This window comes from Drosophila willistoni, chromosome 3R, assembly GCF_018902025.1.
Source record: "Drosophila willistoni isolate 14030-0811.24 chromosome 3R, UCI_dwil_1.1, whole genome shotgun sequence".
Taxonomy (NCBI): Eukaryota; Metazoa; Arthropoda; class Insecta; order Diptera; family Drosophilidae; genus Drosophila; species Drosophila willistoni.
The window spans coordinates 14,956,996-14,983,192 of record NC_061086.1 but is presented as its reverse complement, the minus strand read 5'-3'; the positions used below and the strand labels follow the sequence as shown (position 1 = coordinate 14,983,192).

Genomic DNA, 26,197 nt, shown 5'->3' with positions numbered 1-26,197 from the left:
GATGCAAAGTATTTTAAATTGAGTGGACGTTTGTGACATTTAAAACAACAACAAATTAATATAGAAAAAGAGTAAGTATAGCAACTTTTGACTCTCTCACTCTGTATCGCATTGTCAACAATAGTGCCAAGAATGCCACCGACTAACAATAAATTTGTTAAGCTAATTTTATGCGCACACCAACAAGAGCAACAACAACAACAATAACAACAGCAGCGACATTTAAGAAGAAGCCAAAGCGCAACAGGCACACAAAACAATTATGGCAGAGATTTAAATAAATTTCAAGCCATGTAGATTAAGAGGTTCGGTCACAGGGGAAAGGGAGTAGGAGCAGCAGATAGGAAGGGTGGGGGCGGGGGGATCACTGTTGACAACGCTGACTAGTTCACACGCTAGTTTTAAGTATATGAGTTGACGATGGCTCATGGTTCATGGCGAATGCGACGATGACGATGTTGGTGGTGTCGGCGGTGTCAAGGGTGCAAACCGGCGGCAACTTTGGAGCATGTCGCTCAAAACGGAAGTTACTCGAGCAACAATTAAGAAACTGCACATAGATAGGCACACGCATACACACACACACACATGCACACCCTTAGACATACTTGCCTTAACTTCTGAAGGGGGACATGCCAGTCAAAGTTGTGTGAGCTTTTGTGTGTTGGTTGATTTGTTTTAGTCTGACAGACTTTTTGACTGCAGGGCACAAACACAAAACACATACATAAATGGCAACACTTGCACACAACCACACTAGGCACACACACACTTACATAGATATAAAGGCGTCTACCGAGAAATAACCCAGTGGAAAAGGAAATAAAAAGGTTTGAAATTTTATTTTAAAAATGCACTTGAAATAAAATGAAGTTCCTAAATTAACTGAAAGTTTTGACTATTCACAAACCATTTTCAATGATTCGATATTTAATAAGGTGAAGCTAAGATTGTAGATCTAATACAGGAGCTTAAGACTAAAGATTTGATCAATAAGGATGAACGTTCTTTTGAAGAACTTCCCTGACAAGGGTATGTGCCATGGAAATGCCCCATGTCAAGTCAGGCGTAAAAGAACACATGTTTCCCGGCACGGTCGACCTGACCTGACATCGACGCCGACACCAACTGGCCTGACTTTTTTTTTGTTGTGTTTTTGTTAGTCTTGTTGCTCAGGCTCATTTGCATAATTCAGTGAATCAGACAATGTGGACAAGTTGCATGTATGCAACGCCTGGTTGAGTTGTAGACCAACTCGACATGTGCCAAGTGTGAAAATGTATGAGTGGCACATTGTTTTGGTTTGCTGCTGCTACTGCTGCTGCTGATATCTAACCCCCGCACCACCACCACCATCACCACCACCCTTCCTTCTATCCCTCATCACCTACTAAATACTCTGTGACTCTCGACTTTTTGGCATTTTTAATTAGGCACAACTTTTGCCATATGCCTTTTATATGTTTTTATTACTTTGTTTGTGTGTGTGTGTGTGTGTGCAGTTTGTAACTTTTATTTTCATGCGTCATTCAGGCGTCACTTGTTGACACAGACATACACTCACACACACACACATGCACACGGTTTATAGTTCAAGGTGAAATGGAAAAGTTTTGTGGGTCGTTGCTGGGTTGTTTTATTTTTTGCATTCGCATTTGCCACTTGCCATGGCTTTTGTTTATATCCAAAGCGTTAAAATTGTATACTCTTGCCTTTTATGTAGAGTTCTTGCGTCGAGTCACGCCAACTAGTAAATGTTTTATGCTGTTTGGACCCTTTATTTTTGATACCCAGTAGTCCATGAAGCATTTTGCAGATGACTTCAATGAGAAAAGTGTTTTGAATTCCATGTCAAGTCTAATGTCAAAACAAACAATGGGTATAGAAAAGTCCATCATTGGTTTTAACATGAATATAGGCAGGGAATTTGCCATTGTTGATAGTATTTCTTGCTTTTTGGTGGACTGCAGTTTGGGTATGCAATTATTGCGCAGTTTTATGTGTCGTGTGGCAGGCTGATGAATTATTACGTATACGCAGTGAAACACGTAAAGAACATACTGCAGTGGCTAGATTGCCGCCCGTCCGCACACACACACACACACACAGACATGGTCCATATATGTTTGCATGTATGTGTATACTTGAGTGCTGTTACGTACCATATCATCACATGGCAAATTTAGCAATTGCGTGTACCTTAATGTCAACAAGCAACCAAGCAAGACATTTATTTTTCTGGGCAATGTTTCTGTTTCTGTTTCTGTGGAATCGACGCCCAAATAACCTTGGCCAACTTCTTTTGCGGTTGCCAATAAGTTTGCAGAGGTCACGCACAAGTTGCCCTTTAATTAATTACTAATTAAATGATATATACGTACGTACAAATACAATACACATACATACCAATTAGAGTCAACAAATTGCCTACAACATTGCGCATACGCCACATGTTACAGCAGCAAAGGCAAACAAACAAAAAGACACACACAGACAGAAATACACACATACATATGTGAATGTATATAGATTTGATGCAATACATAAATGAGAATCATCAACAACAACAATTTATCATTCGGAAGCTACATACAACAAAAGGCAAACAAACATTGTCAACGCCAAAACCACTGAACTGTTAAAAGTGCTATTGAATCCAACAATAACAACAACAACCATTACAACTGACAAGAAGAACGTACAAAACAAACGATGCTGGGGGGTCACAACTGTGCAAACAAACAGAGAAAGGGACAAGTCCGATGCCAGAGAGACATTCAGACAGACCGAGGAGACAATGAGGCCCATAGCTAACATGCATGGCTAGATACAAATATACTTAAGGGTGTGGAGTGGGGTCTAAATACCTACATACCTGAACTTATAGAAACGCATGTGCCAGGCCTCGCCCTCGCCATCGCCCTCGCCCTCGCGTTAAATAGTTTGTAACCATCGAACAATTCGGATGGATGGTGGATACACTCCAGCGATCTAATCAGCAATCTCAGTCATAGCCACGACGTTGACATGAAATTTCTCATACGCTCGGTTAGCCGCCTCGCTGCTTCTCGTCAACGCTCGATTGAAGCATCACTAGCTAGCTACCTGGCCTGCCTGCCGCTCATTTGTGGCTTAGAGTGAGCTCAGCCTCAATTATTTGCATGTCGAGAGTCGCCCGGTATAGACGCGTTCAAAGTGCATTTGCCTAATTAAAAGTGAGAAATAGTAAAACTAAAAGAAAATACTTATAATACATAATCCATAAATACAAATGCATTGAAATTTGTGTTCGAATAATTAGTGAGGGCAGCGATTGCCCAAAACTGTGTTGAATACATAACAAATTTTATTGGTCCCATTAATTATTCATGGGAAAGTTGAAAAGGCTCCAGGACTACATGCAAATAGTTACATTCGAGCATATGTGTGTGTGCGAAAAGTGTTAAATTGTGGCAAACAACTTGTACAAACTGCAATATAAAGCAAACAAAAACTAAACGTTAATATTGTAATCAATATCCTCGTACGTGCATTAGCCAAAATTCAATCAATTTGCAATTTATTAGTCCGGCCTACCAACTAACATGTTCACATAATATCATCATGCCTTCTCGTCCAGCATCGGCAGCATCCGCCGTGATGGCCTCATGGCTGAGTGGCCAATTAGCATATACAATCATATTCCTAATGCTGCAACAAAATACAATTGGTAAGTTCTTTAGATTTATGATTGTTTTCCACACTGAACTTGAATTCAATCCATGGCATTGAATTCAATATTGACCAACTGGTATGTAATTTTCATATTTTTAGTTGCTTATCTAACGAGCAACGCATTGTTGCTGCTTGCACAATATTAGTTTAAACATTTTGTTTTTGCGCTTGTTAGTAATTTGCATTCAATAGCAAAATGTGGAAGCGGTTTGAGTGTTAAACAAAAACGCCATAGATCAATTTACAATAGAATGCTAGAGGCAACTTAAAAACATTGCACATCGAGCGGCCATAGCGAAATTGAGAGATTTCGACTGTATTGAAAGTAAGTGTACTTGACGTTCGAGTACTCTCGCAATATTTTGCACGTGACTGAAACTGGGAGAATATTAGACACTGGCAAAAAAGTAAAGATTTTGTGATAGCATAGTATGAGTTAATTATAAAAGTTTTTAACAATTTGAGGAATACATTACATTACATTTTATATTAAAAGCGTTAGAATGTGACGCGTTTTTATGATAATTAATAGGAATTCGTGTATACGTAAACTTTATTAAAGTCGCCACTTTGAGCTTTCATTTTATTAACACATGTACTTTTAAGTTTGATATTGCTCTTGCTTAGAACATCATTTCTTCTTAGTTCCAAAATATAACTTCTATCGTCTGAATCAGCGCAAACTCCTTCTAGACCGTAAGAGCTACAGAGACCGTACATAATGCACAGTTTGTATATCTTGGATTCAGCCGAATCAGACCACTATATCATATAGCTCCCTTACAAACAGCAAAGTCAAGAACAGTGACTTTTCTCAATAACTTTGTTATTTTTTGAGCTATTGTCGTTAAATTTAATATTGGTTAGTTTATTACAATTCTAAACGACTGCGCAATATTTGATTAAGAACGGGTGACTATATCATATATGTAGCTCCCATAGGGAAAACAGTGACTTTGATCAATATCTTCGTTATTTCCTATGCTAAGATTGTAGACCGTTCTTTTTCCACTTTGATGGCTATAGGTAAAATGGCAAAATGTAAATGTTGAAACCCAAAATAACCCATAACTTATCTTAAAATATAATTTGTATACCAAATATTCTTTCTATCTTATATAAAAGAAAGTTTCCAAAGACAATTCTTTAAAGAACAAACCAATATTGACTTTTACTTGTAAAACACATTGTAGCTTAATAATTTACATCTGCTTCAAATTTCGGAGATCCTTGTTTAACTATTTAGCTAACACGATAAAACTAATTTAAAAACTTCAACAACACCACCAGAATTGAGTGCAAGGGATAAGAGATTTCCACGAAACGATAAGCAAAAAGGAATCCTTGGTCACCTTAATGATTTGGTTGTTGCTTGAACACCCTTAATGTTTGATATTTGTTGTTTAATTTTTGAGAAACACGGATAAATAAGTTAATATCCGGCGTATTTCATACCTAGAGTTAGAATCACAGCAAATTCTGCCATTTGAGTTTCAGACCATTGCAATAATTCATGGGATCTAAAAGCTAAAAAGTTTAAGCTATTAAGCTCAGGATATCAGATGACCTCAGAGAAAAAATTATTCGTTAACCACAAACGTTTCCATTATCCCCAACGGAACTACCTTTCAGTATTGGGGGTTTCGGGGTTTAAACTCAAGAAAGCATTAGTCTGTGAATTATTTTATACAATTAAAAAGGAATATGTGACATAAAATAAAACAATTCTGGTCATACACATCCTTTCCTTGCATGATTTTCAAAAGTGTTTAACCTTGGCTAAAAATGCTAATCCAGAGAACATTTATTATTATTGTGTTTATTTTTAATGGTGACAATTTTCTTACTTTTTATTTGTAAACTTCACATCAATGGTAAAACTTATTAAAAATAATTATTTACATTCTCATTAAAACTGTTGTTATTGCCAAACTAAAAGTATTTTAAAGTTATGTCATATGTCGCTAATGGTTAAATTTAAATGACAAGTTTTTCCTACAACTATTCATTGCTAAGTTATGCATAGAAATTTCATATTATTTATTCGATTGACTGATGCTCATATACTCAGCATTATTTTGTACGCTAAAATGTAATTGATATGCAGCAAAGGCAACCGAGGCAAAATAATAGCCCATTATGAATGATCACTGATGAGCAATTTGAAAAATGTTTGGTTTTCAATCAAGTGAGGCAATAGCGGCGAGTCAGTCAGCTTTATCAACCGTCAAATAATTGGCATTTTTTCCACCCTCCCTCTTCTCAGTGGCATTGCTCCTCAAATGTCCATTGCATCAGATGCAATTGCAAAAGATCGTAGGATTCCGTCCACCGCTGGAATATCTGAGTGACAGCAATTTGATATACGCGCCACCGACAGCAAGCAATTTCAAGGATCGGGATCGACTTGGAGATGATGAGCCGCCAGCTAGTCAAATGTGTTGGAGAAGCTGCAACAATGATCCAGACTGCATGGCATATGTCCTGCTATTGGATACGAACGAGTGCTATGGTTATTCATATTTCGAGCGGACAGGTCGATATATGGCTATAGCCGATGAATTGCCGCTGGTCACAGATGGCGAGGCCATATTCTACGAGAAGATCTGCCTACATGGTGAGTTTCACTAGGTTGACCAAAGACCTTGATTTCTATTTATGTTGTTGGTTTTTATTTTTGCAGTTCCCGATACGTGCAAAGGTCGTCTATGGGCGCTGACCAAAATTCCTGGAACCAGTCTAGTATTTCAGACTAAAAAGATACTCTCTAAGCTGGTCACGCGTCGTGAATGCGTCGAGAGTTGTTTCTATGAAAACAAATTCAAATGTTTCTCTGTATCGTTTTCCCCCTCGTTTCGGAATAATCGTGGCCGGTAAATATCTGTTTTGTTTTTAAAATTAATTGCCTTGAATTAATGAAATGCATTTAAAAAATCAAAAGCTTTTCACTTGATTATGATATCATGATTGTTATGCCGAAAAGTGAAGTCATAAATCACATTGAGCTAAGCCGAACCTCATCTCTCTCTCTCTCTCTCATCTCTTTTTGTTAGCTTTCCCGATGCGGGCCGTAGTCGCCGTCTTCCGTCCCATGAGATTTTGGGTCGCTGTATGCTGAGTGACAAGGACAAGAACATACAGCCTGATGCTTTCCGAGCGGCGCCCTTCGATGAGGAATACATGGAGAACCAATGTCACCAGCGTCCAATCGAGAATGACAATTGCTCATATGAATTGTATGCCAACAGCAGTTTCATCTCCGCCGAAGCCAAATATTTAGGTCTAACCCAGAAAGAGGTGTGTTCCCGAACAGTGGCGGCTCTACGGGGCGTGAAATTAGCAAAACTCCGAGCCTCTCCCAGAAGGGAGGTATAAGACTTATAAGAATTAAAGGGGTAGATGGGTACCCTCCAATATTTACACCCACATAGATCCGCCACTGTCGTCAAAACCTACGCGTCGCGCACCAGCTGCCGCGCATTATGATTGTAATCGATGGGTTGTGGGAATAATGATTGATTGATGACCTTTTCCTTGTGTATAAATTTGTATTGGTGTTGGTATTGGTATTGCAGTGTCAGGCGCTTTGTAGTCATGAATCCAAGTTCCACTGCCAGGGAGTCTCGTTTTACTATGTGAATCAGCTCAGCCCATCCGAGTGTCTCCTGCATTCGGAGGACATTGTATCTCTGGGACCCCGTAGTCTGAAATTGCGTGAGAACTCAGTCTATATGCGACGTGTCAAGTGTTTGGATGGTAAGTAATTTCCATCACACAATCGGATTCCTTTGTTAATATAGTTGTGTTTCCTTCATAGTGCAGGTTTACTGTACCCGCAATGAGATGACCATTGGCTATAGACCAAAGGACTGGTTTGCTGGCAAAATATACGCCAGCATGCACTCCAAAGATTGCCAGGCCCAAGGCACCGGCAACGAATCTGTTCTGCTGACCTTGCAAATTGGCAGCGAGGCCAAGGAGAATCGTTGCGGCGTTCTTCGAGCCTATGAGATGACACAATCATACCAAAGGCAAGTCGAAAAAAACAACTCGTAGATAATAAAATGTTTGAAATTCATGGCATTCCTTTTTTTCCAGAACCTTCATTTCCGCTCTTGTGGTCATCCAGAATAATCCAAATGTGCAAACCCAAGGCGATCGGCTCATTAAAGTGGGCTGCATCTTAAGCAATGCAACTGTTGCCTCTTCGCCGGGGTTGACTGTTCGAGATAGTAGTCCGGATGCCTCAGAACATATACCCAGTGCCATAGCACTGGAATCGTCGCTAGAATATGCTGATCAGTAAGATGAAATCTACTAAAAATAAATGATGCCAATTGAACACTCTTTCTTTTACAGCACCTGGGAGCACCAGCAAGATTGGGATGCGCCACATCCTAATCCAAAGATTACACTACAGATAGTCGATCTGTCGCATCAACACGAAACCAACGATGTCCAAATCGGGCAGAACCTTGAACTCCAGATAGTGGCCGAATACAGTCCAATTGAATTGAAGGAACAGTTGGATCCTTTGCCGGACTTTCGTGCCACCTCGTTGGTGGCTAAGACCCAGAACAATGAGAACTACATTCTGCTGATCGATGAGCGTGGCTGTCCTACCGATTCCAGTGTTTTTCCAGCTCTGGAGCGCATACGCACTCACTCCAAAAATATATTGCGTGCCCGATTTCATGCTTTTAAGTTCTCAGGATCGGCCAATGTGAATTTTGACGTAAAGATACGATTCTGTGTGGATCGCTGTGCCCAAAGCAATTGTGCCAATGGCAGCGGATCAAGAAGCAGACGTCAGTTGGACCAGGTAGAGCGGTTAAAGGTTCAGAATCCTGTTTATATTTCCACCGTGGTGGATGTAGCTCCAAATGACACAGTTGTGGGTAACCAAAACCAAGGAAACATAAGCCACCAAGTTGAGCTGCCGCTGAACTACAACCTGCGCGTCCATGGACCCGATCAGACCAATAGCAATAGCTATTTGTACGGCGAACGTGGTGTACTCCTCATTGCCGGTATAGACGATCAGCTTCATCTGGACAATATTTGCATCAACCAAAGCCTGCTGATTGCCCTTTTCATTTTGTGGCTCATCTGCCAAGTGGCTCTTCTCTTTGGCTGTGGCATGGTGCTGCAGCGATACCGAAGACTGGCGAAGCTCGAGGAGGAACGGCGACGACTGCACGAAGAATACCTAGAAGCGAGACGTGTCCACTGGGCAGATCAGGGCGGTTACACGCTTTAGCTGCTCTGTATAAAATCATGTGTATTTAATAAACTTATTCGTATCTTACAATTCAAGTGGCATGGGTTGAAAATCAAAATGGGGGCCTAGCTCTTTTTGGGGTCGTAATGTTCCCACTTGCGATGATTAAGCATGCTAAAGTCCTTGCAGTTAATGGCTATCTTGCGCAAATATTGAGATAACTTGAGCAACTCCGTATCCTTGGAGCGATTCAAGTGCGCCTGACGAAAGGCACGTATCTTGAGACCAGATTTGGGATTCATTAAAAAGTTCCGACGAATGTCATCGAACATGATGGTATTGCTCGAACTATATTGCTTGTACAAAGCCCAGATAACACCCAAAGGCTTCACATCCACGACTCCACGCTCTGGCACATGGACAGAGATCATTGCATTCGAGTCGAGGTAGAACAGAATCTTGTAATTTGTGTGGTTTGCAACGCCTAGAAGGCGCATCTTTTCCTCGATCCAACGCATGCTGGTGGCCGACCAAATCACAATGTCATAATGTTCATAAGCAGAAGTAAGAAACTCGTGCAGGTATGGGCGCATCAATTCGGTTCCCGTCTCGGCCGGCGAGCGATGATCAAACAATGTGTAATCTATATCGAGCACCAATAGCTTTTTGCCCGCCCGAGGTTTTGATAGCTCAGTTATCTTGTAGTCTCTGACCCGGCGCTGGATCTTAGCCAAATACACGGCCGAATTCTCTACCGATTCATCACGATCTTCTGCATCATCGAAATCGTCCACGACATCGCCAATGTCATCGGGCAGGCTGCATGCATCTTCAATGTCCGCCTCGGTGGAGCCCACCATCATTAACTTGAAGTTTGGTTTTAATTCCAGGGCGCTAATCTTTACATTGTCTGCTGCCGGCTTACCTAACAAAGGGGAAAAAACGATATAAGTTGACCAGCTGAATTGGAAAATTGCCAAATTTTACCCTTGTGCTTGAGATTTAGAAGCTTCTGGCGCTCTGGCCTAACTTGAGTCTTGCGGTAAATTTCATGACGCAGCATTTCCACAGTGTCCTGGTCTGTGAGATCGACTATTTTGTATTCCTTGCCGCTCCATTTTACAACGACAACAACTTCCTTGACCTCCATTTCGCTACAACCTAAAACTTATTGGAAGCCAATTTCAAAATAATTTATGACAGAGTTGAACAAGAACTAGAGATGACAAAAACTGCAGGTTTCGCAGTCACGGTGATAAGTGACTTTTATCATTTATTGGCCCCTGGCGTTAACTAGGCTTGCATTCTCCACTGCAGACATCTCATCTCTGCTTGAATTTTTATGTATTATTTAATTTTAATGTATTTTAGCATTATTCATCTCTAATAACGACTTGCCTTAAAAGCCCGGTCACACTATGTAAGTGTAGATAACGTGTAAGATGTATACCGAAAAATTTATTCAGTTATCTACATTTCTTTAATCGATAGACTGTTACTTTTCAAACTTTTGTCAAATTCAAAATATTTAAAAAGATTTCTCAAAAGTAAACACATTAATAAATTCAGGTATCTACAAGTGTTTGAAAAACATAGAATTATTTAATAAAGTGGCGAACGTATAAATTTTCGTCCTTCCTTCGATTGCAATTTAATGGGCGCTTCCTGGTGATTCTACATCGAAATATTGTATGAAATTTTAATATATTGTGTGTTTATAGCACTCACAAATATTTGAATTTTAATGCCTGCCAGAGTTGCCAGTAATAAGCATAACATATCGATTAGTACCTTAGTTATCGGGATCGGGTTATCGGGCGCGTAATTCGAATATAATAGGGTGATTACAATTTGAAAATGTATCGTTTTTAGTGGCGATCGGTTTAGTCGCCATCCAAACGAGTTGAAGTGCAAACGTCTCAAGCGGAAAATCAAAGTTGTAAAGTTGCAAGCCACAATTGAGAGCGAGAGCAACGCCAAATTACCAAGTTGAATGAAGTTAAAAGAAGCAAGAATTTGCAATAAATCGAAATAAATCACGGATCTAATGAATTATGCGCGTGACTTGGCCAAATGCCACATAATTTATATACGTACATACGAAATTTGCATATAGCGTAGTAGAGCCAAGACGGCGCGATCTTAAAGTTAACCCACTTTCTAAACGACCAAATTGAAAATAAAACCCCAAAACAAGCAAGCAACAACAACAACAACGAAACAAATTAACGAGCAAATAATTTTGAATTGTGAATAAATAACTAATACAAAAGCGTTAAGGTGCAAGTGATTCATGGGAAACGATTATTTTTTCTGTGTTTTTGTTCAAAAAAGAAAAGGTGCACAATCGAATTCTAACTAAAATCTAACCGGGCTCCGCCCCCAAACTAGTGCAACAAACAAAAAATCGGCTAAAAATACGAAATATTTCTTAACGAGAAAAAGTTGAACTGAAAACGATAGCGTTACCGGAAAACGTTCCATCGCCCCCGCTTCAGGCACTCAATGAAAACCGCAGCAGGAGTATAAGTTACACCTACAGACCACAACGCGACGACGGAGGTGAAGAGGGAGCCTTTTTGCATTCCCTTTTGAGCCACGAAACGAGTTAACGAGACGCGTTCAATAGACGTGTTCCATAGGTTCAATCGACCAACAACTATAACAACAACAACAACAAAAAAGCGAAAAGGAACAACAACAATAACCTAAAACGATTCAACGGACGGGATCTGTTTCATGGTTGCATATTTCATAATCTGTGCTTAAGCATAACCTTTTTGGTGTATGTTTAGACCATAAAAAACTTGCTTTTGGGCATCGTCTTAGCCTGGTTTCGCATTTCACCCCGAAAGCACAAAAACAAAAAAAAAAACAACTTGTTGTCGGCCAATAATTTCTTTTACTTTTTATTTCGCCCTCTTGTTGGATAATTATTACTTTACCGTGCTGACGCTGAGAAATTTTTCCTCTGCTTTTTTATTCGGTTGGTCTGCATAAACAACCAGCGGGTAAGTTTAAGCATTAATTATTTATTTAATTTGAAAAAAAAGCCAAAGAAAAATAACAAAAAATGTTTACCGAAAACCAATTTCAACTGAGGAAAAAATATTTTTGTTATTTGATACCAACATTTCTCTGAACGTTTTTTAATATATGTACTAACAGTTGGTCAAGTTATTTCTTAATCTTACTTTTATTTATGTAGAAAAAAAGTTAAAAGATTTCAAGAGAAATATGTTTCCAAATGTGTGGCTACAGAATTTGTTAGGAAAACAATAAAAATAAAAAGAAAATTAAACAATTTCGTGCCAAATCTAGGCTTAACCCCAAGAATTCGAATTTATTTATTCAATGCAATTTCTTTTAATGGCAAAACATTTACTTGACACACTGTCAAGTGAAATTCGAGAGTTTGGTGTACATTTGACTCCCCTGAGAAGTCTTACAAATGCAATTTAATTAATTTTTTTTTATGAGTTGAGTAACAATTAATAATTCAGATATCTGAGCTACTTGAATTGATAATGCTCATAGACAAACAAAGTGTGGAAAATGATTAATGATGTATATACATACGTATAATTCGCAAACATAAACACTAAGCCATCAAAAGGAACATCCGCTTTAATGTAGTGCAGTTTTTGGAGAATGCATATTGCATTTAATGTTTATTTTAAAGTTTGTTTCATTCTACGTTGCCAAACCAAAGCCATAAATAAAAATTTGCTATAAAGTTCAAATCGTAAAACGTGTTTCGATGGCCAAGTTGGTGCTGCTCCTTCTTCTTCTCCATTTTTGGTTGCAGTTTTGTTTTAAGGCGTGGCATAGGGGCGAAACATAGTCAATCATTTGTCCAGTTTCATTCATATATATTAACTGTTTGGCTAGACACTTTCACAAAACTTGTTCAAGCAAAATATTTGTTGAGCATTGCATTTTCTTTTATGGTATATAGTTTTTTTTTTATATTTTTTATTGAAATTATTGTAGTAGTTTTAGTGTTGTTTTTTTCGTTTCACAAACAAAGGCAAATTAAATGAACAAACAAGAAGTGCATTTTGGCACGAACTATGTTTGGATTAGAGGGAGGAGCAAGGTGAGTCAAGGCAAGAAGAAAAGTTACGCAGGTGAATTTCAAGTGAGCTAAGCTCATAATAATTATGCACATTAAACTCGCAACTTTCAAACTGATTTTACCTAACATTTTCAAAGCACGCACTTTTTGTTATTATTTTGTTGGTGTTTTGTTTCATTGTTTATCTTATATGCATTTTAATTGTTGCTATTGTTTGTCGCCGAATGTTTGCATAACAAACGAAACTAAAAATGTCCATGAAATGTTTAAGCTGAATAAAGATTTCTTATCAATGCCAAAAGCAACATCAATGCCAAAGATTCCGCAAGCCTCCCACATTGATGAATATTTTTTGTTGTAAAAGGCAATAGATGAATTTGGAAAGACAAATTTCTAAAAACTTTGACCACTTTCTTATAATGATATTCACTTACAAAACATATACTCAAATTATTCAAATCAACAATGTGTTTAGATCGTCAAAATGTATCTAATAGTTAGAAGGAAAACTTATACCTCTACCTATCCGTCCGTACAAACATTCAGATCTCACAGATTATTCGAGTTTTTTTGTACTTTAGTTTTTATAATTAAAAAAAAAAGAGTTTTCTTACTGCAATATCTAAAATATCTTTATAAAATTTAGAATACTGAAACTTCTCATTAATGTCCAACGATCCATAAAATTTCATAAAATTTTGACTTCAATTAGCCAAGTTAAACATTCTTAATCTCTAAAATGCTTGTGTAAGAGTGAGCGAGAAAGCCTAAATATTATATGTGAAAAGAATTATTGTGTAAACTTGGTTTTAATAAATACAAAGTTTTCATATTTGTTTTTGATTAAATAAATACAATTTTGGAGCAGTTTTGTTGTTATCGTCTTTATATACTCAGATATAGTGTTTATAACCTCTTAATCCATACAGATTTTTAAGATATTTATTTAAAATATTTGCCTATGAATGATCGATACATGACCACTATATAAAATGTCCAAATACAAATCAGCAACATAAATATTGCTTATATGTACACAGATATTTCTCTCGGCTAATGGTCATAGTTCAATTTCCTGTCTTCACACCTTTGTGTCACCTGCAAATAACTCAGAAAGAAAAGAGAGCCAACAACTGTAAATCATTTGCTTGTTTGTTAATTTTTTGTTGTTGTATTTAGTTTCTTTCGTTGCTTCGCTGCTCCCCCTTTTTGGTTTACTCTTTCTTTCTTCATATTTCGCTTTGCGCGCCACGGAGAAAGTTTTTTTTTTTTGGTTGTTTTTCTTTTTTGCAAAAAAATAATTCCCCAAAAAACAAAAACAAAATGTGTTGAGTGAGTATGCAATGAAAATACACACATGTTTGATTTATATAAGATATTATTGTATCTGTTGTGGTTTTGGCATTAAAAACGCATAACAATTAATTGTGGAAATACGTAAAGCTTAAATGAATATAAATCAAAAGTGGATGACACCAAACGCAATCAACATGGAAATTTTGCAAAACCCATCTTCTTCTACGGGTTTCATTCAACATTCCAAGCATTAAACAAAAAAAAATTACTTAATTTATGCCACAAATGTCTTCACGACACTTTCTACTACACCTTCAAAGCAAAAAGACAGAGAGAGAGGGAGAGAGTGAGAAAGAGAGAGGGGTGGAGTGGTGGGGAGAATGTGGTCTCTTGCATAAGTGGATCGTTGCCTCTCTACCTAAACACATGCAAATCGCGTGCGGGTCTGTGCCCCTCCTAAATTACATCAGATTCCCCTCGATCCGCCCACCTCCCCCTCCACCCACATTGACATCGGGTCAAAGTTGTAGAGCAACAGACAAACATCAAGAAATTTATATACACAGCTGATAAAAAACAGAAATTATGAATCAATGTGAAATTGTGTTTGTAAATACGCCAAGTGGCCTTCTGAATTGACCCCTCATTATTGGCTTTGGGCTTTATCAGCGGCAACCATTCCCGCAATTTATGTATATTCTTGAGAGTTGGTAAATGGAAAATGGAATTCTCAAGTGCCTTGATCCAGATTTCGGAGCGACACCAAGAAAGAAAAAAAAGATGAGAAAGCAGCATATTTCATTTCTATTTTTGTAAAAACAAACTCAAAAACATTCCAGAACATATTTATTTTTTTCAAGGGAATCAAAAAGGTGAAATAAATGAGCTGACTATGAGGACTTGAATGATTAATTTATTTTTGTTTCAGTCCCATAATAAATATTAGAATTAGCTTTCTTATCATATCTTAGCCTTGTTGTAAATACTTTTTTTCTTAGTCTTAAACTCAAACATTGGCAGTGTAGATATTAAGGGATAGATCTGGATATAGAGGGATAGAATCTAGGTGATTTCTAATAAAAGATTGCTTTAGTTTTATAGAAGATCTGCTTGTTAGACATCTTTTGTAAGCCAACTTGCATATCTTTAGTTAAAGTTTTCCATGGAGAAGCCTCCATCCAAAAGAGATGTTCGTGTTACCTCTAATGTACAATAGTACTTACTAATAACCATAATAATAATACAACAAAAAAGTGTTAATGTTAATTCAATTACATGCAGTAAAAGTAAATTTACGTTGTTTTTCGACTTCAATGAGAAAACAAGTGCAGACAGATGATAAAAAGGTGAAAAATGAAAGCGTTCTTAATTGCAAGTGAAGGCAAAATGTGCCTCATGATTATTTCCACTTGGTTGTTTTTTTGTTAAACAATATTTATGTGTATTGCATGTGCATGAAATTCAATATTAAAGAAACAGATCAAAATAACTTAAAAAGTAGAGAGGGAGAGAGAAAACGTCACAATCGAATGAAAATTTATTTGCGCATGCGCACGCCAACATCAAGAGCCAACATCAAAGTGGCCAAGTGAAGCTCAACCTCAGCTACAGTTACCTATGATTGCTGCTCAGTAACTCCAACTCCACATCTCCATTTCCATTTGTATCTGTATCTGTATCTGATCGGCAAGCATCTTTCACTCTTGGCAACACTTTCAACTCCCATTGCATTGAATATAATTGAAAAGCAAAGTATGGCGGCAGCAAAAGATAAATTGAATTATAATTTCAATTATGAACCGTTAAAAGCGGAAGAAAAGCCATAGAGTAATGCACACACAATGAGCAACAGCAGCAGCAGCAGCAGCCGAGTGAGAAAGAAAGGCCACAACTGTAAATGAGGTTGAGGCCATAGAAAAAAACACACACAATCACACACTCACACACTTTAGAAGTGTATATTAAAAAAAATAAAGGAAAAAAGAACAGATACAATCTGAATGTCTTTCCATATGCCTCTGTATTTCTGCCTTTCCCTTCTACCCATCATCAACTGGCTCTCTCCCCTTTCCCCTCTTTGGATTTGTCTGTCAATCAAAAAGAACAGTAAAATGCTTCTAACGCCAGGCTTCTCAATCTCAATCTTGGCTCGTTTTAATTGCCGCCTTAATGGCTCTTGCCCCTTGGTTAAACCCTAAAAACATCAATAGCAAACATCTATGAGCCACAGTCATGTGGGTCAACTGACAATCGTCGTCGTTGCTACAGTCATAAGTTGTGGTCAGAAAATATTATAAATGACCAGCTGTCAGTAATAATAATTTTTTTTTCTTCTCTTTTCGGGAAAACATTTTGTAAAGTTTTTTTAAACTTGCATCTGCCTAAAACTTGCATAATCATAATCATAAAAACATAAACCACACACACAAAAATTCAATAGAAAAACTGCAATTTACTTTCAATTTGATATTGTCGTTGTTGTTGTTGTTGTTGTTGTTGCTGCTTTTTATGGGAAGTCTTAGACAAATTCCGTAACTTTTTGGTTTGGTTATAACCTTGAATTGTGGTTTGGTGGTGAATTTTTGGTGGCTAGTTGTCTCTGCATGATTTCATCATGTTGGCAGTTTCACACCTTTGTTTACCCTGCATAACAATAAGAATTTGGGTAGACTTGATATTAAGTAAACTTAAGATCATAGACCTTAAAGATCAAGAGAGTTTCTAATATTATAGAGCTATGATAGGGCTATTCTTTCTTTAATCTCTCTTACTTAGTACAGGGTATCCTCAAAGTCGTCACTCTAGTGTTAGGGTCTCGCTCGATTTTGTCAACTGCCTGACATTGTCTCACCGGCTACTTGGCTCATTATAATTTTCGCCACAATATCGATGACTAAACAAACTCAATCAGGTTTTGCCCCTAACAGTCATAAATTTGGTGTTATTATTTGTCTGTTTGTTAGAATTTTTTTCCATTTCACAGATTGATTGTGGTTAGTTGGGCTTTTCTGTCTGTGTATTTAATTGCTATGTTAACATGGCCAAAACAGTTGTTGCTACTGCTGCTGGGCAACAGTAAGTAAGTAGATGGCGCCACTTGGCACTAGCCAAGTTAATAATTGAATTTATTTTTTTTTTTTGCACTTGTTACATTTTGTTTTTTTGCAATGCAATTTTGATTCGCATAATTATTAACTCATTGAGGCATACAGTTGGCAGTTGTTGGCAATTTCCTTGTTGTTGCCAATCGATGGCCAACAAGTTCCGGCTGTAGTCTCTGTAGTCTCAATCCCAAACCACCCCGCATACCCATAGTCAAGATCGCTTGGCTCAGACCTAATAATAATGGCCAATAATTGCAGGCCACGATTTTGTACAAAAAAGAGAGCCGCAAAAACCGACCGACCGACCGATCGACTGATAGACAACATAAATAAATACGCTTAATCAAAAAGAAAAACAACATTGATTGGCCATTGGCCGGGCTATAAAACTAGGTACATACATATGTACATGTATCTACTATCTAACTAGCCCTCGATTTTCTCGTATTAGGAGCATTGCCAGAGAGAAAGAGATCCCTCTTAGTCACGTTCAGTTTTTACCAAAGTATCTCGCATGGTTTATTTTCTTTTATTTTTATTATGGATTGTCTGCAAAACGAACTTTATGATTTAGTGGCCGCTTTTCAATTGAATTGGACTTGGCAATTTGTGGAGGAGCAGCTGGAATCAAAAGCACGTGCAATATATATCTTTGATGCATACATAGTAAATTTTTCACTCAAAATTCTGAACAACTTTGCTTTGAGAAGCCCATTGAAGTGCACATTTGGCGCCTGGGAATAGAATATTGGCTTTATCCCAGTGCCAAATAAAGCATTTGGCTTGGGTGCGGCAAAGTCAGTCTTGGCAGTCTTAGCAGTCTTGTCAGAAGTGGTGGAGAGAGGAGGGGAAGGGGTTAGGTTTTGACTTCGCTTGACTGCCATGCTGTGGGCGGGCAACAGTTGCCTGCCTAGTTGCAACGTGTGGCAAGTGAAAACATTTTGAAAGTCGTTTTAAGTGCAGCGTGAAATGTTAGATTGTTTCACTCTCAATGCATCAGTATATACATATATATATGTGTGTGTGTGTGTGAGTGTGTATTTTTGAGTAGTTCAAATTGGCCCCGTTGGCAACATTTCGAAATGTGTGTACGAGTGTGTGCAGTTGAAATTATTTTCCTCACTTTTAGCCTGAAACAAACATTTAGTTAGGTCATGGTCGAGATGCTTTTAGTTTAAAGGAATTTCATTCCATTCCTCATTCCTCAAAAAAACCAAAAACAATTTCAACAGATTTCCTTCATTCCATCATGGCTAACTATTATTGCATTAGACTCTGTCTGTCACCTAGTCAGCTTATTGCAATTTCAGTTTCAATTTCCTGTACAAACTCAACAGATGAACCAAAAATAGAAAGAAAAAAAAGATATGAAAGTCAAATACATCCCTTAAAAGATTTCAAAGTGGGAAAACTCTATCTCTGATTGTGAGTGTAAATAAATATATTCTACGTAAGAAATTATCATGTTAATGTAAAGTATATTAATTTGTTATGCAAAATAAGTGCAACATTCCGTTTGATTAGTTGTTCGGTTAGTAGATTAATAAATTGATTTTACATTTAATTAAAATGTACACTGCAAAAATCAGCTATAGAAATGGATATATTTTTTAGGAGAGCTGTGTTTCTATATAAGAAAAATCTATTAGTCTGCTTTATTAAAGTTTATAGTTTTTTAATTTTTTGCTCCACCAAAGTCACATGTAATTGGCATTACCAATTTTATGATCCATTGGTTTTTCTCTTTTCTATATTTATTTCTGTTTCTGTTTTTTTACTGTGCATTGAGTCACCCTGTTCAACTTGTTTGCGCAACAATTAAACACAATTTTACAATTTTATGCAATTAAATATTGAAAACTTGTTCGCTCTGACGTTGGGCGATCGTTTGTTGCTTGGCCAATCGATTTCCCCTTGTGAACAAGACTTCCGCACCCAAATCTAATGAAAAATAATAATTAGTAACAAGTAACTTTAGCTACTGATTTGACTTGCAATCATCATCAGGTTTGGGCATGGAAAATGAAATTATTTCACCCATATCCATAACTAAATGAACGAAATGTTTCTTAATTAATAATTTAAATTGTTTTTCAGCCTATGTTTTGTTGTTTGGTGTTTGGTGTTGGTTGACCAAATCAAAAGAGATTTGCTGCAATTAGTATTTAGATAGTAATTGAAACTAGCAACTGGCAACTGGAAATTATGCAATTAACGACATCAAAACGAAAATGAAACTAAACGACGAGAAACTATTTCAATTTGGTTTTTTAATTATGGCACTGTGGCATAGCAATTCAATTTGGGCTTAGCTTACCAAAAAAATCTAAAGAGTTATTGCATATAATGCCATAAGCCGATTTTGGTAATATTTTTTCAACTTCCTGCTCAGATTGAACAATGCCTGAAGAGCAAGTCGCACTTAAACGACTTTGTAGTGCGTAATCCATAGATACGTGGGCACTAATGGGCGTGGTCACTCTAATTTCCTTAAGCTAAAGTCGAATGTATGTATATCATGTCGACTCTCACCATTCCATCTCATCTCATCTCACTGTGAATAGGATGAATGACCCCATTGCCCCATCCATCAGATACAGATACATTGCATCTGGATCATCTCTCGCACTTGAATGTTTTCAATTGCTACTGTGTAACCCAAGATCAGCAACAGAAGCAGCATCTATGTGCAGACATCTAATGGCTAGTTGCCCAGGCATCATCTTCTTCGACTTATGACTATAATTTTAGATTTTTTCCTAGCATACCTTCAGCATATTATTACACTTTAATGCATTTGCCCTCAAATGCTTTTTTCAAAGCCCTTGACTATAGTCAATATAATTATGCACTTGGACAATAACCTGATTCTTTGCCTCTGTGAGATAAATTGGTGTACTCTAACACTAGTTTTCACTACTTAATGCATCTAATTTTTAGGAAAACGGATGTCCGATGATATCTTTGGGAGAAAAACTTAAGAAGAAGAACCATAGAAAAGGTTTGCTATAATTAAAATCATTTAGCTTAGCACTTGTCCTAAATTATATTAAATATAACCATTTCCCAAACAATTGGAAGATATTGTTGAAATATACATAGATTGTTAAATTAAACTCATGAGATAAATTTGCTTTGTAAATTCAAGGTTTACCAATTCATTTTTCAATTCAAATTTCAACCATAGATTTTCTTGAATAATTTCACAATTGAATGCTTAAACTATTAGAAAGGTCATCTTTGTTGTTGATTGTGAAAATTTGTAAACTTATCACTTTTTGTTAGTCATCTTGTGGATGGCAATAATAATGATGATGATGATGATAATCAGCCAATGACCGCTTTTGCATTCGTCTTTCCCTTTGTTTTTCATTGTGAAAAGCCAGTGAAGTGACCAAAGATGGACTGACCCTTCCCTCTCCCATTGGCAAATGCTTAACAATACAATCATAAAAGAAGATTTTTATGCCTCGCTCTTGACCGGTTTGTACAGCTAACTCTATGGATCGAAGTAACAACAACAAGTTTGCCGGCTCGTCAAGTCCAAAATGAAGCCAACAATGGTTAAAGCAAAAAACGGCATATTTTGCAATATGACGAGGTCAAGGGGCATCAAAAGAGAGGGAGAAAAAAAATAGCCACCAACCTACAATCAAATCCGATTGACTACTGAAAATGCAGCAAATGGCTTAGATATACATATACATCGTAGTTAAAAGAGCCATGAAGACCAATTAACCTTAGATTATAGTTTAGATGGCTGCGTTTTGGCTAGCATTTAATATTCAATTTGTTTGTTTTCAGTTTGCACATACTTACAGCCAAGGCTAAGGTCATCAATGACCAAGAAGAAGAAGAAGAAGAAGTGGTTGTTGTTGCTGCTGTTAGTGTGTGGGCGATGTTAAGTCAATGCTAACACACATGGCCTATGATTATTACAGTGAAAGCCAATGGCAATGAACGATGACGTACGAGCCGCATAATAGTTACTCCTCAGCCTTATGTCGTCATCGGCTCTGTCGATTGCAAATCAATCAGCTTTCAACCAAGATCAATGTCCTATAGTAAAAAGAGAAAGACAGGGAGAGGGAGAGAAAGAGAAAGAGAGAGAGAGACAAAGAATGAGCTTCTGTTGTTGATGAAGGAAATTTTCCAGGATGTTGACAATTACTGAATCAAGTAAATTGCCTAACAAGGTGCCGTCACTTTCCTCCTAGAGAAACAACAGCGATGCAACATCAAGTTCTTCATGCTGTTCATTATGCAATTGTCTTTCATTCTAACGGCTGCAGTTTATGCATTTGTAGATAAATCAGCTCCAGAAATCAACGACACGCGCTGTAAAACGCAAGCGGAACTAAGCACTTAAGGGAGCCCATGACCACGAGACGAGACGTGACGGGGCAAACAGGGAGAGTGAGAGACAGAGATAGAGAGAGATTGAGGTTAGGCTAATAATAGCCACCGCAAGGGGTGCAGGCACTCAGCAACTATGATCTAGGTCCCAATTATACTATGTATATAAATATAGTCACTGCATAACTAAATGAGGAAGTTTCCATTCCATTTTCCTACTGATAGTGCTGATGGCTCTTCCACCTCCCTCCCCCAATTCCCAATCTTTACGGCAATATGCATTTCCATGCAGGCATTTTCACTCAACAAAAACATGATTTGATTAGGGGAATGTTTTAGAGGTGGGGTGGGGGGAAAACTACGGGTAAAGAAACAACGTGTTGAATAGGGGATCTGATTTATGATCCAAATGCATTTCAAAAATTGCTCACAAGTTGGCATTGTCATAAAGATTTAATGGTTATGCATGGCTGAGAGATAGTATATCGGTTAGCAAGTTACGCATCTAGTTTTATTAATTAACCACCTTTCCTTCTTTATTAATTTCTTCATCTGTTTGTGTGTGTGTATGGCATGTCTAATATAAACTCATAATCCGCTCATTCTATCGGGGAGGGGTCATTCAACTTTTGATCAATCATTTCTGTTCATTCCCCCCCTTCCTCATGATGATGATGTTTATTTATGCCAAAATGGGAATTCTCCTTTCATGAGCCACGGCCATTGCGTACGCTTCTCTTGGCTAATTAACAACAAAAATGCGATTCGCTTTTAGAAGAAGAAACACACATATTTTTTGTTTCGTTTGGGCTTAGAAATGCAAATTATTCAAACGATGGAATGACTTGACCATCCATTGGTTCATCCGTTCGTTTGTGAAGGGAAGTTCTTTGTTTAGTTTTCGCATTGCCAAGATGTCTAATTAAATGTGGCCGGTTTTTGTTTTGGTTTTTTGTTTTTCGTCTCTCTTTTTAAATCTCTCCCTCTCTGTCTAGCTTAATTATCATAATTTGGCATAGAGTCTGAAACTAGCATATTGCATTTTCTGGTATTTGACAACCGGTCAAGGTGAAAGTTGCGACACCTGCCTGTCGACTGCCAACAAACCCGCTTCCCCCTCCCTCACTCTCTGCCTGCCTGACTGCCAAAATGACTAGCCTGAGGGGTCCTCATTCGCATAACTTAATTGTGCAGCTAAACAGCAATTTGGTTTATGCCTTTAATTAAACATTTGTGAACAAAATTGTTAAAGTTGCTGCCGCTTTTGTGGTTATCAATCGAATTTAATGCATAAATTTGCACAGCCAACTGGAAATCTGAATGGCAATGATATTAACTACATTTGACAATTGACAAGATGCACTTGAACGACCGAAACAGAAAGAGAGATAGTTTTTCTTTCTGGCCAAAAGGTTTTCTGCTCCATTGAAGCATTCAATTGGAGGGGCACAAAAGCGAGGGAGGCGACTGCAACTGAATAAATGCCACTCAACTTGTAGAAAGTTGCAGCAAAATCCAGTCATCTCCAATGCCCCATCTTCATTTGCATTTGAAACTGCCTTTTGGATGCATTCATTCATCGCTTATTTAACGGTTAGAAGAGAACACAGCTAGAAACGGTTACAGTCATTTGGGATATTGTGCCATAAGAAGTTGTCATAAGACTTATTCGATATGAGGCAAAGTTAAGCCACAAAACCGGTTATCCCCCCCAAAAAAAAGAAAGAATAATAAACTATTGATGCCACTTACAGTTAGTCAATCACACAATAGCTCCAAAGAATTCGGCTTTAGCCCAAGTCAAATTATGTAAAATGTGTTAATTTGTTAAAAGTAACAATGCATACGAAACTAAAATAAAACCTCAATTCAAATTGAATGGTAACCTAGATAAATTTCAAGCTCAAAAATGTCCACATGAAGTTCTAGCAAGTTTTAAGCCATAATTCAACAATTCAGAACTACTTTACGAACATGATTCCTGTCGTGTTACCCCCACGCTATATCCACGTATCTGCTTCCTGGTGGCAAACTCAACTCCTATTGCAAGCAAAAAGATTGACCTTTCGGAAAATGCAACTAAACGCCATCAGCAGTCACAGCGGCAAAAACAAGGCTCCAACTACATGGCTAAAAGGCGTTGGCATGGCGTGGGTTTATAGCTTGAACCAGTTGGCCTGTCATTCGCATCATCATCATCGTCATCATCAACGGCATCGCCGTTGTCGTCGTCGTCGTGGTTGTAGTTGAAGTCTTCTCTACGTTTTTCTTGAATGACAATTTGCAAATGGCTTTGGGTGCATAATTTATGCAGATGCAGTTGCCAGCCAGTTTACAGCAACTGCAACTGCAACTTGAACTGCAAAACTGGGAGCATTTATCGCGTCTGACTACATAAAGACGAACTTGTTGCAGTCACAATTCTGGCGAGGAATATTTATCCCCATCTCTCTATCCGTGCCCCGTGCCCCATGCCCATGCCCATGCCTATGCATATTCAGCACCATAATCCCAACGGTATTTTATAGCTAAATGCTTACTCATTTCAACTAAAAGCCAGAAAGCCAAAGATAGTCAGAGAGAAAGAGTGAGAGATAGAGAGAGGGGCGGGAATAGAGAGAAAGAATAAGTGAGGTCTGGACAGGGGGGGATAGAAAACCCGTTTTTCCAGTAATGACCTTCGCTTGCTGCTGTTTTATTATCACAGTCTCTCAGCCTCAGTCTCAGTCTCAGTCTCTGCCTCTGTCTCAGGTTGGCTTTAGTGTTTGGGGTTTTGCGTGGTGCTGGTGGTGGTGGTGGCGGTGGTTCGTGTGGTTCGTTGGCGCACTTTATTTAGAGCTCTTGAAATTCCATTGAATTCACCAAAAGCCGTTCTTTATTATGTGACCATTAGATTTCCTAAACTTGATTATTGTTGTATGTACGTATGTATCTACTTAAAGTATTATTCGCATGTAGATTTCAATCGCAAATGTCGACCGGTGTGGTCGGTTCCCTATAACATGTTGAATTCTAGGTAACTGAAAAGATACATATTTAGGCCTTTTGGGCATTTATTCAAAGTAAACCAAAGTTGAGAAAAGGCAATTTGTGGAAGACTAATGGTTAAGAGTAAGTAAAATGGCCGCAAAAGACACCTTCAAGTTACGTACTGACATGAAAGTTAATTAAAATTTGGTTAATTAATGTTTGGGAAATGTTCAAATACCATTAACTGCAAAACAAAAGAACTTTCCAATTAAAATTAAAATGTGTTAATTGTATCACTTCGATTGGGAGAAAAGTTGGTATTTTGGGCTCTGAGTTTCACATATTTGCATATTTTTTAATTATTACCTTTAAACAAAAGTTTAAACTTTACCAAAAATGAACAGAAAATCAAATTTCTTTCGAATTCCACAGAAAAATTGATAAAGTTCGAGAAAAAAAAAACAAAGATATGAATTTCCAAATATTTTATGACTTAGTCATTCACTTTTAGACTTGTTTTGTCACTTGAAAATGTAGGAATATTTCAATTATTTAAACATTTGTTTCGTTTTCTAATTAAAACAACTAAGTTACAACAGCTTTTTAACCATTTTGTTAAAAATTTGTTGAAAATTTATTACCTTAAAATGTTCCGCATTTTAGTTGTTAAATATGTCGTGCTTAAAAAACTACTTGAATACGTGTAAGTATTCGTAGCCAAAATCTCTTAATCTTTATGTGCAATATCTGTGATGTTAATTATCAGACGAAACTTTTATTTCCCTCACCTACACAACTCGATTTGCTCGTTCTGGCTGAATATGCAAATTGTGACAAAGTCGTTTGGCATAAACTACTTCAGGTTCCCAATGCATTCGGTGATTAACTCTTAGCATATCATGACTGGTAATTGACATATAAAAGAATTTGATATATAAAGCCAAGCCCATTCTCTAAGAACAAGTGTAAAACCACTTGGCACTTGACACGTTAACCTTGATGAGTAGTTTTTGTTCTCTTTTCTTTTTTTTATTTTTGCAATTTATGCACATAGCCATAGAGAAAAAAAAAGAGAGAGAAAAAGAAACCAATGTGTTCAAGTGCATAAAACTGACTACCCATTCACAGACACGAGAGAATGACAATAAATATTTTGCAGCTCGATTACGACTTGGCGCAAAGTCGAGACTCGAGACGTCTCTGAGACTGAGACTAAAGCTTTGGCATCGATTAAATGGCCCGAAATGCCAACACTCGGCCAACAGAAACTGCATAAGGCACCTATCAAAAAAATAAAATACCCCACCACATACATTTAGTGGTACAAGGGGCCTATGGGGTGAGGGGGACGATGGGGTGAGGGTGGCTTGAAATACGAGCTGTACGTGCATCGAATTCGGGTCATTACTTGGTCTGGGGGGAGGCTGAGGGTTAGCGAAGGCTGATCCAAGTTGGTTG

The 26,197-nt window shown here is 37.6% G+C and overlaps 3 protein-coding genes across 3 annotated transcripts in view; 2 read left to right on the top strand and 1 right to left on the bottom strand.

Annotated features, from left to right (window-relative positions):
• The first annotated feature begins 3,290 nt into the window (after positions 1 to 3,290).
• LOC6650622 lies at positions 3,291 to 9,030 on the top strand. Its single transcript, XM_023179914.2, has 8 exons — positions 3,291 to 3,709; positions 5,981 to 6,331; positions 6,398 to 6,587; positions 6,768 to 7,011; positions 7,290 to 7,470; positions 7,532 to 7,745; positions 7,813 to 8,016; positions 8,074 to 9,030. The coding sequence occupies exons 1-8, from the start codon at positions 3,604 to 3,606 to the stop codon at positions 8,972 to 8,974; spliced, it is 2,391 nt and encodes a 796-aa protein (XP_023035682.1). The 5' UTR covers positions 3,291 to 3,603; the 3' UTR covers positions 8,975 to 9,030.
• Positions 8,976 to 10,429, bottom strand: LOC6650621 (ubiquitin-like domain-containing CTD phosphatase 1). The gene is made up of 2 exons (XM_002073972.4): positions 9,923 to 10,429; positions 8,976 to 9,860 (listed from the first exon to the last, which is right to left on the bottom strand). The coding sequence occupies exons 1-2, from the start codon at positions 10,083 to 10,085 to the stop codon at positions 9,061 to 9,063; spliced, it is 963 nt and encodes a 320-aa protein (XP_002074008.1). The 5' UTR covers positions 10,086 to 10,429; the 3' UTR covers positions 8,976 to 9,060.
• Positions 10,430 to 10,837: 408 nt separating this feature from the next.
• Positions 10,838 to 26,197, top strand: part of LOC6650620 (platelet binding protein GspB) — a 36,163-nt gene continuing 20,803 nt past the window's right edge. Inside the window, exon 1 of the mRNA XM_023180644.2 lies at positions 10,838 to 11,946. The gene's annotated coding sequence lies outside the window, so the exon portion shown is untranslated. The remainder of the gene's footprint in view (positions 11,947 to 26,197) is intronic.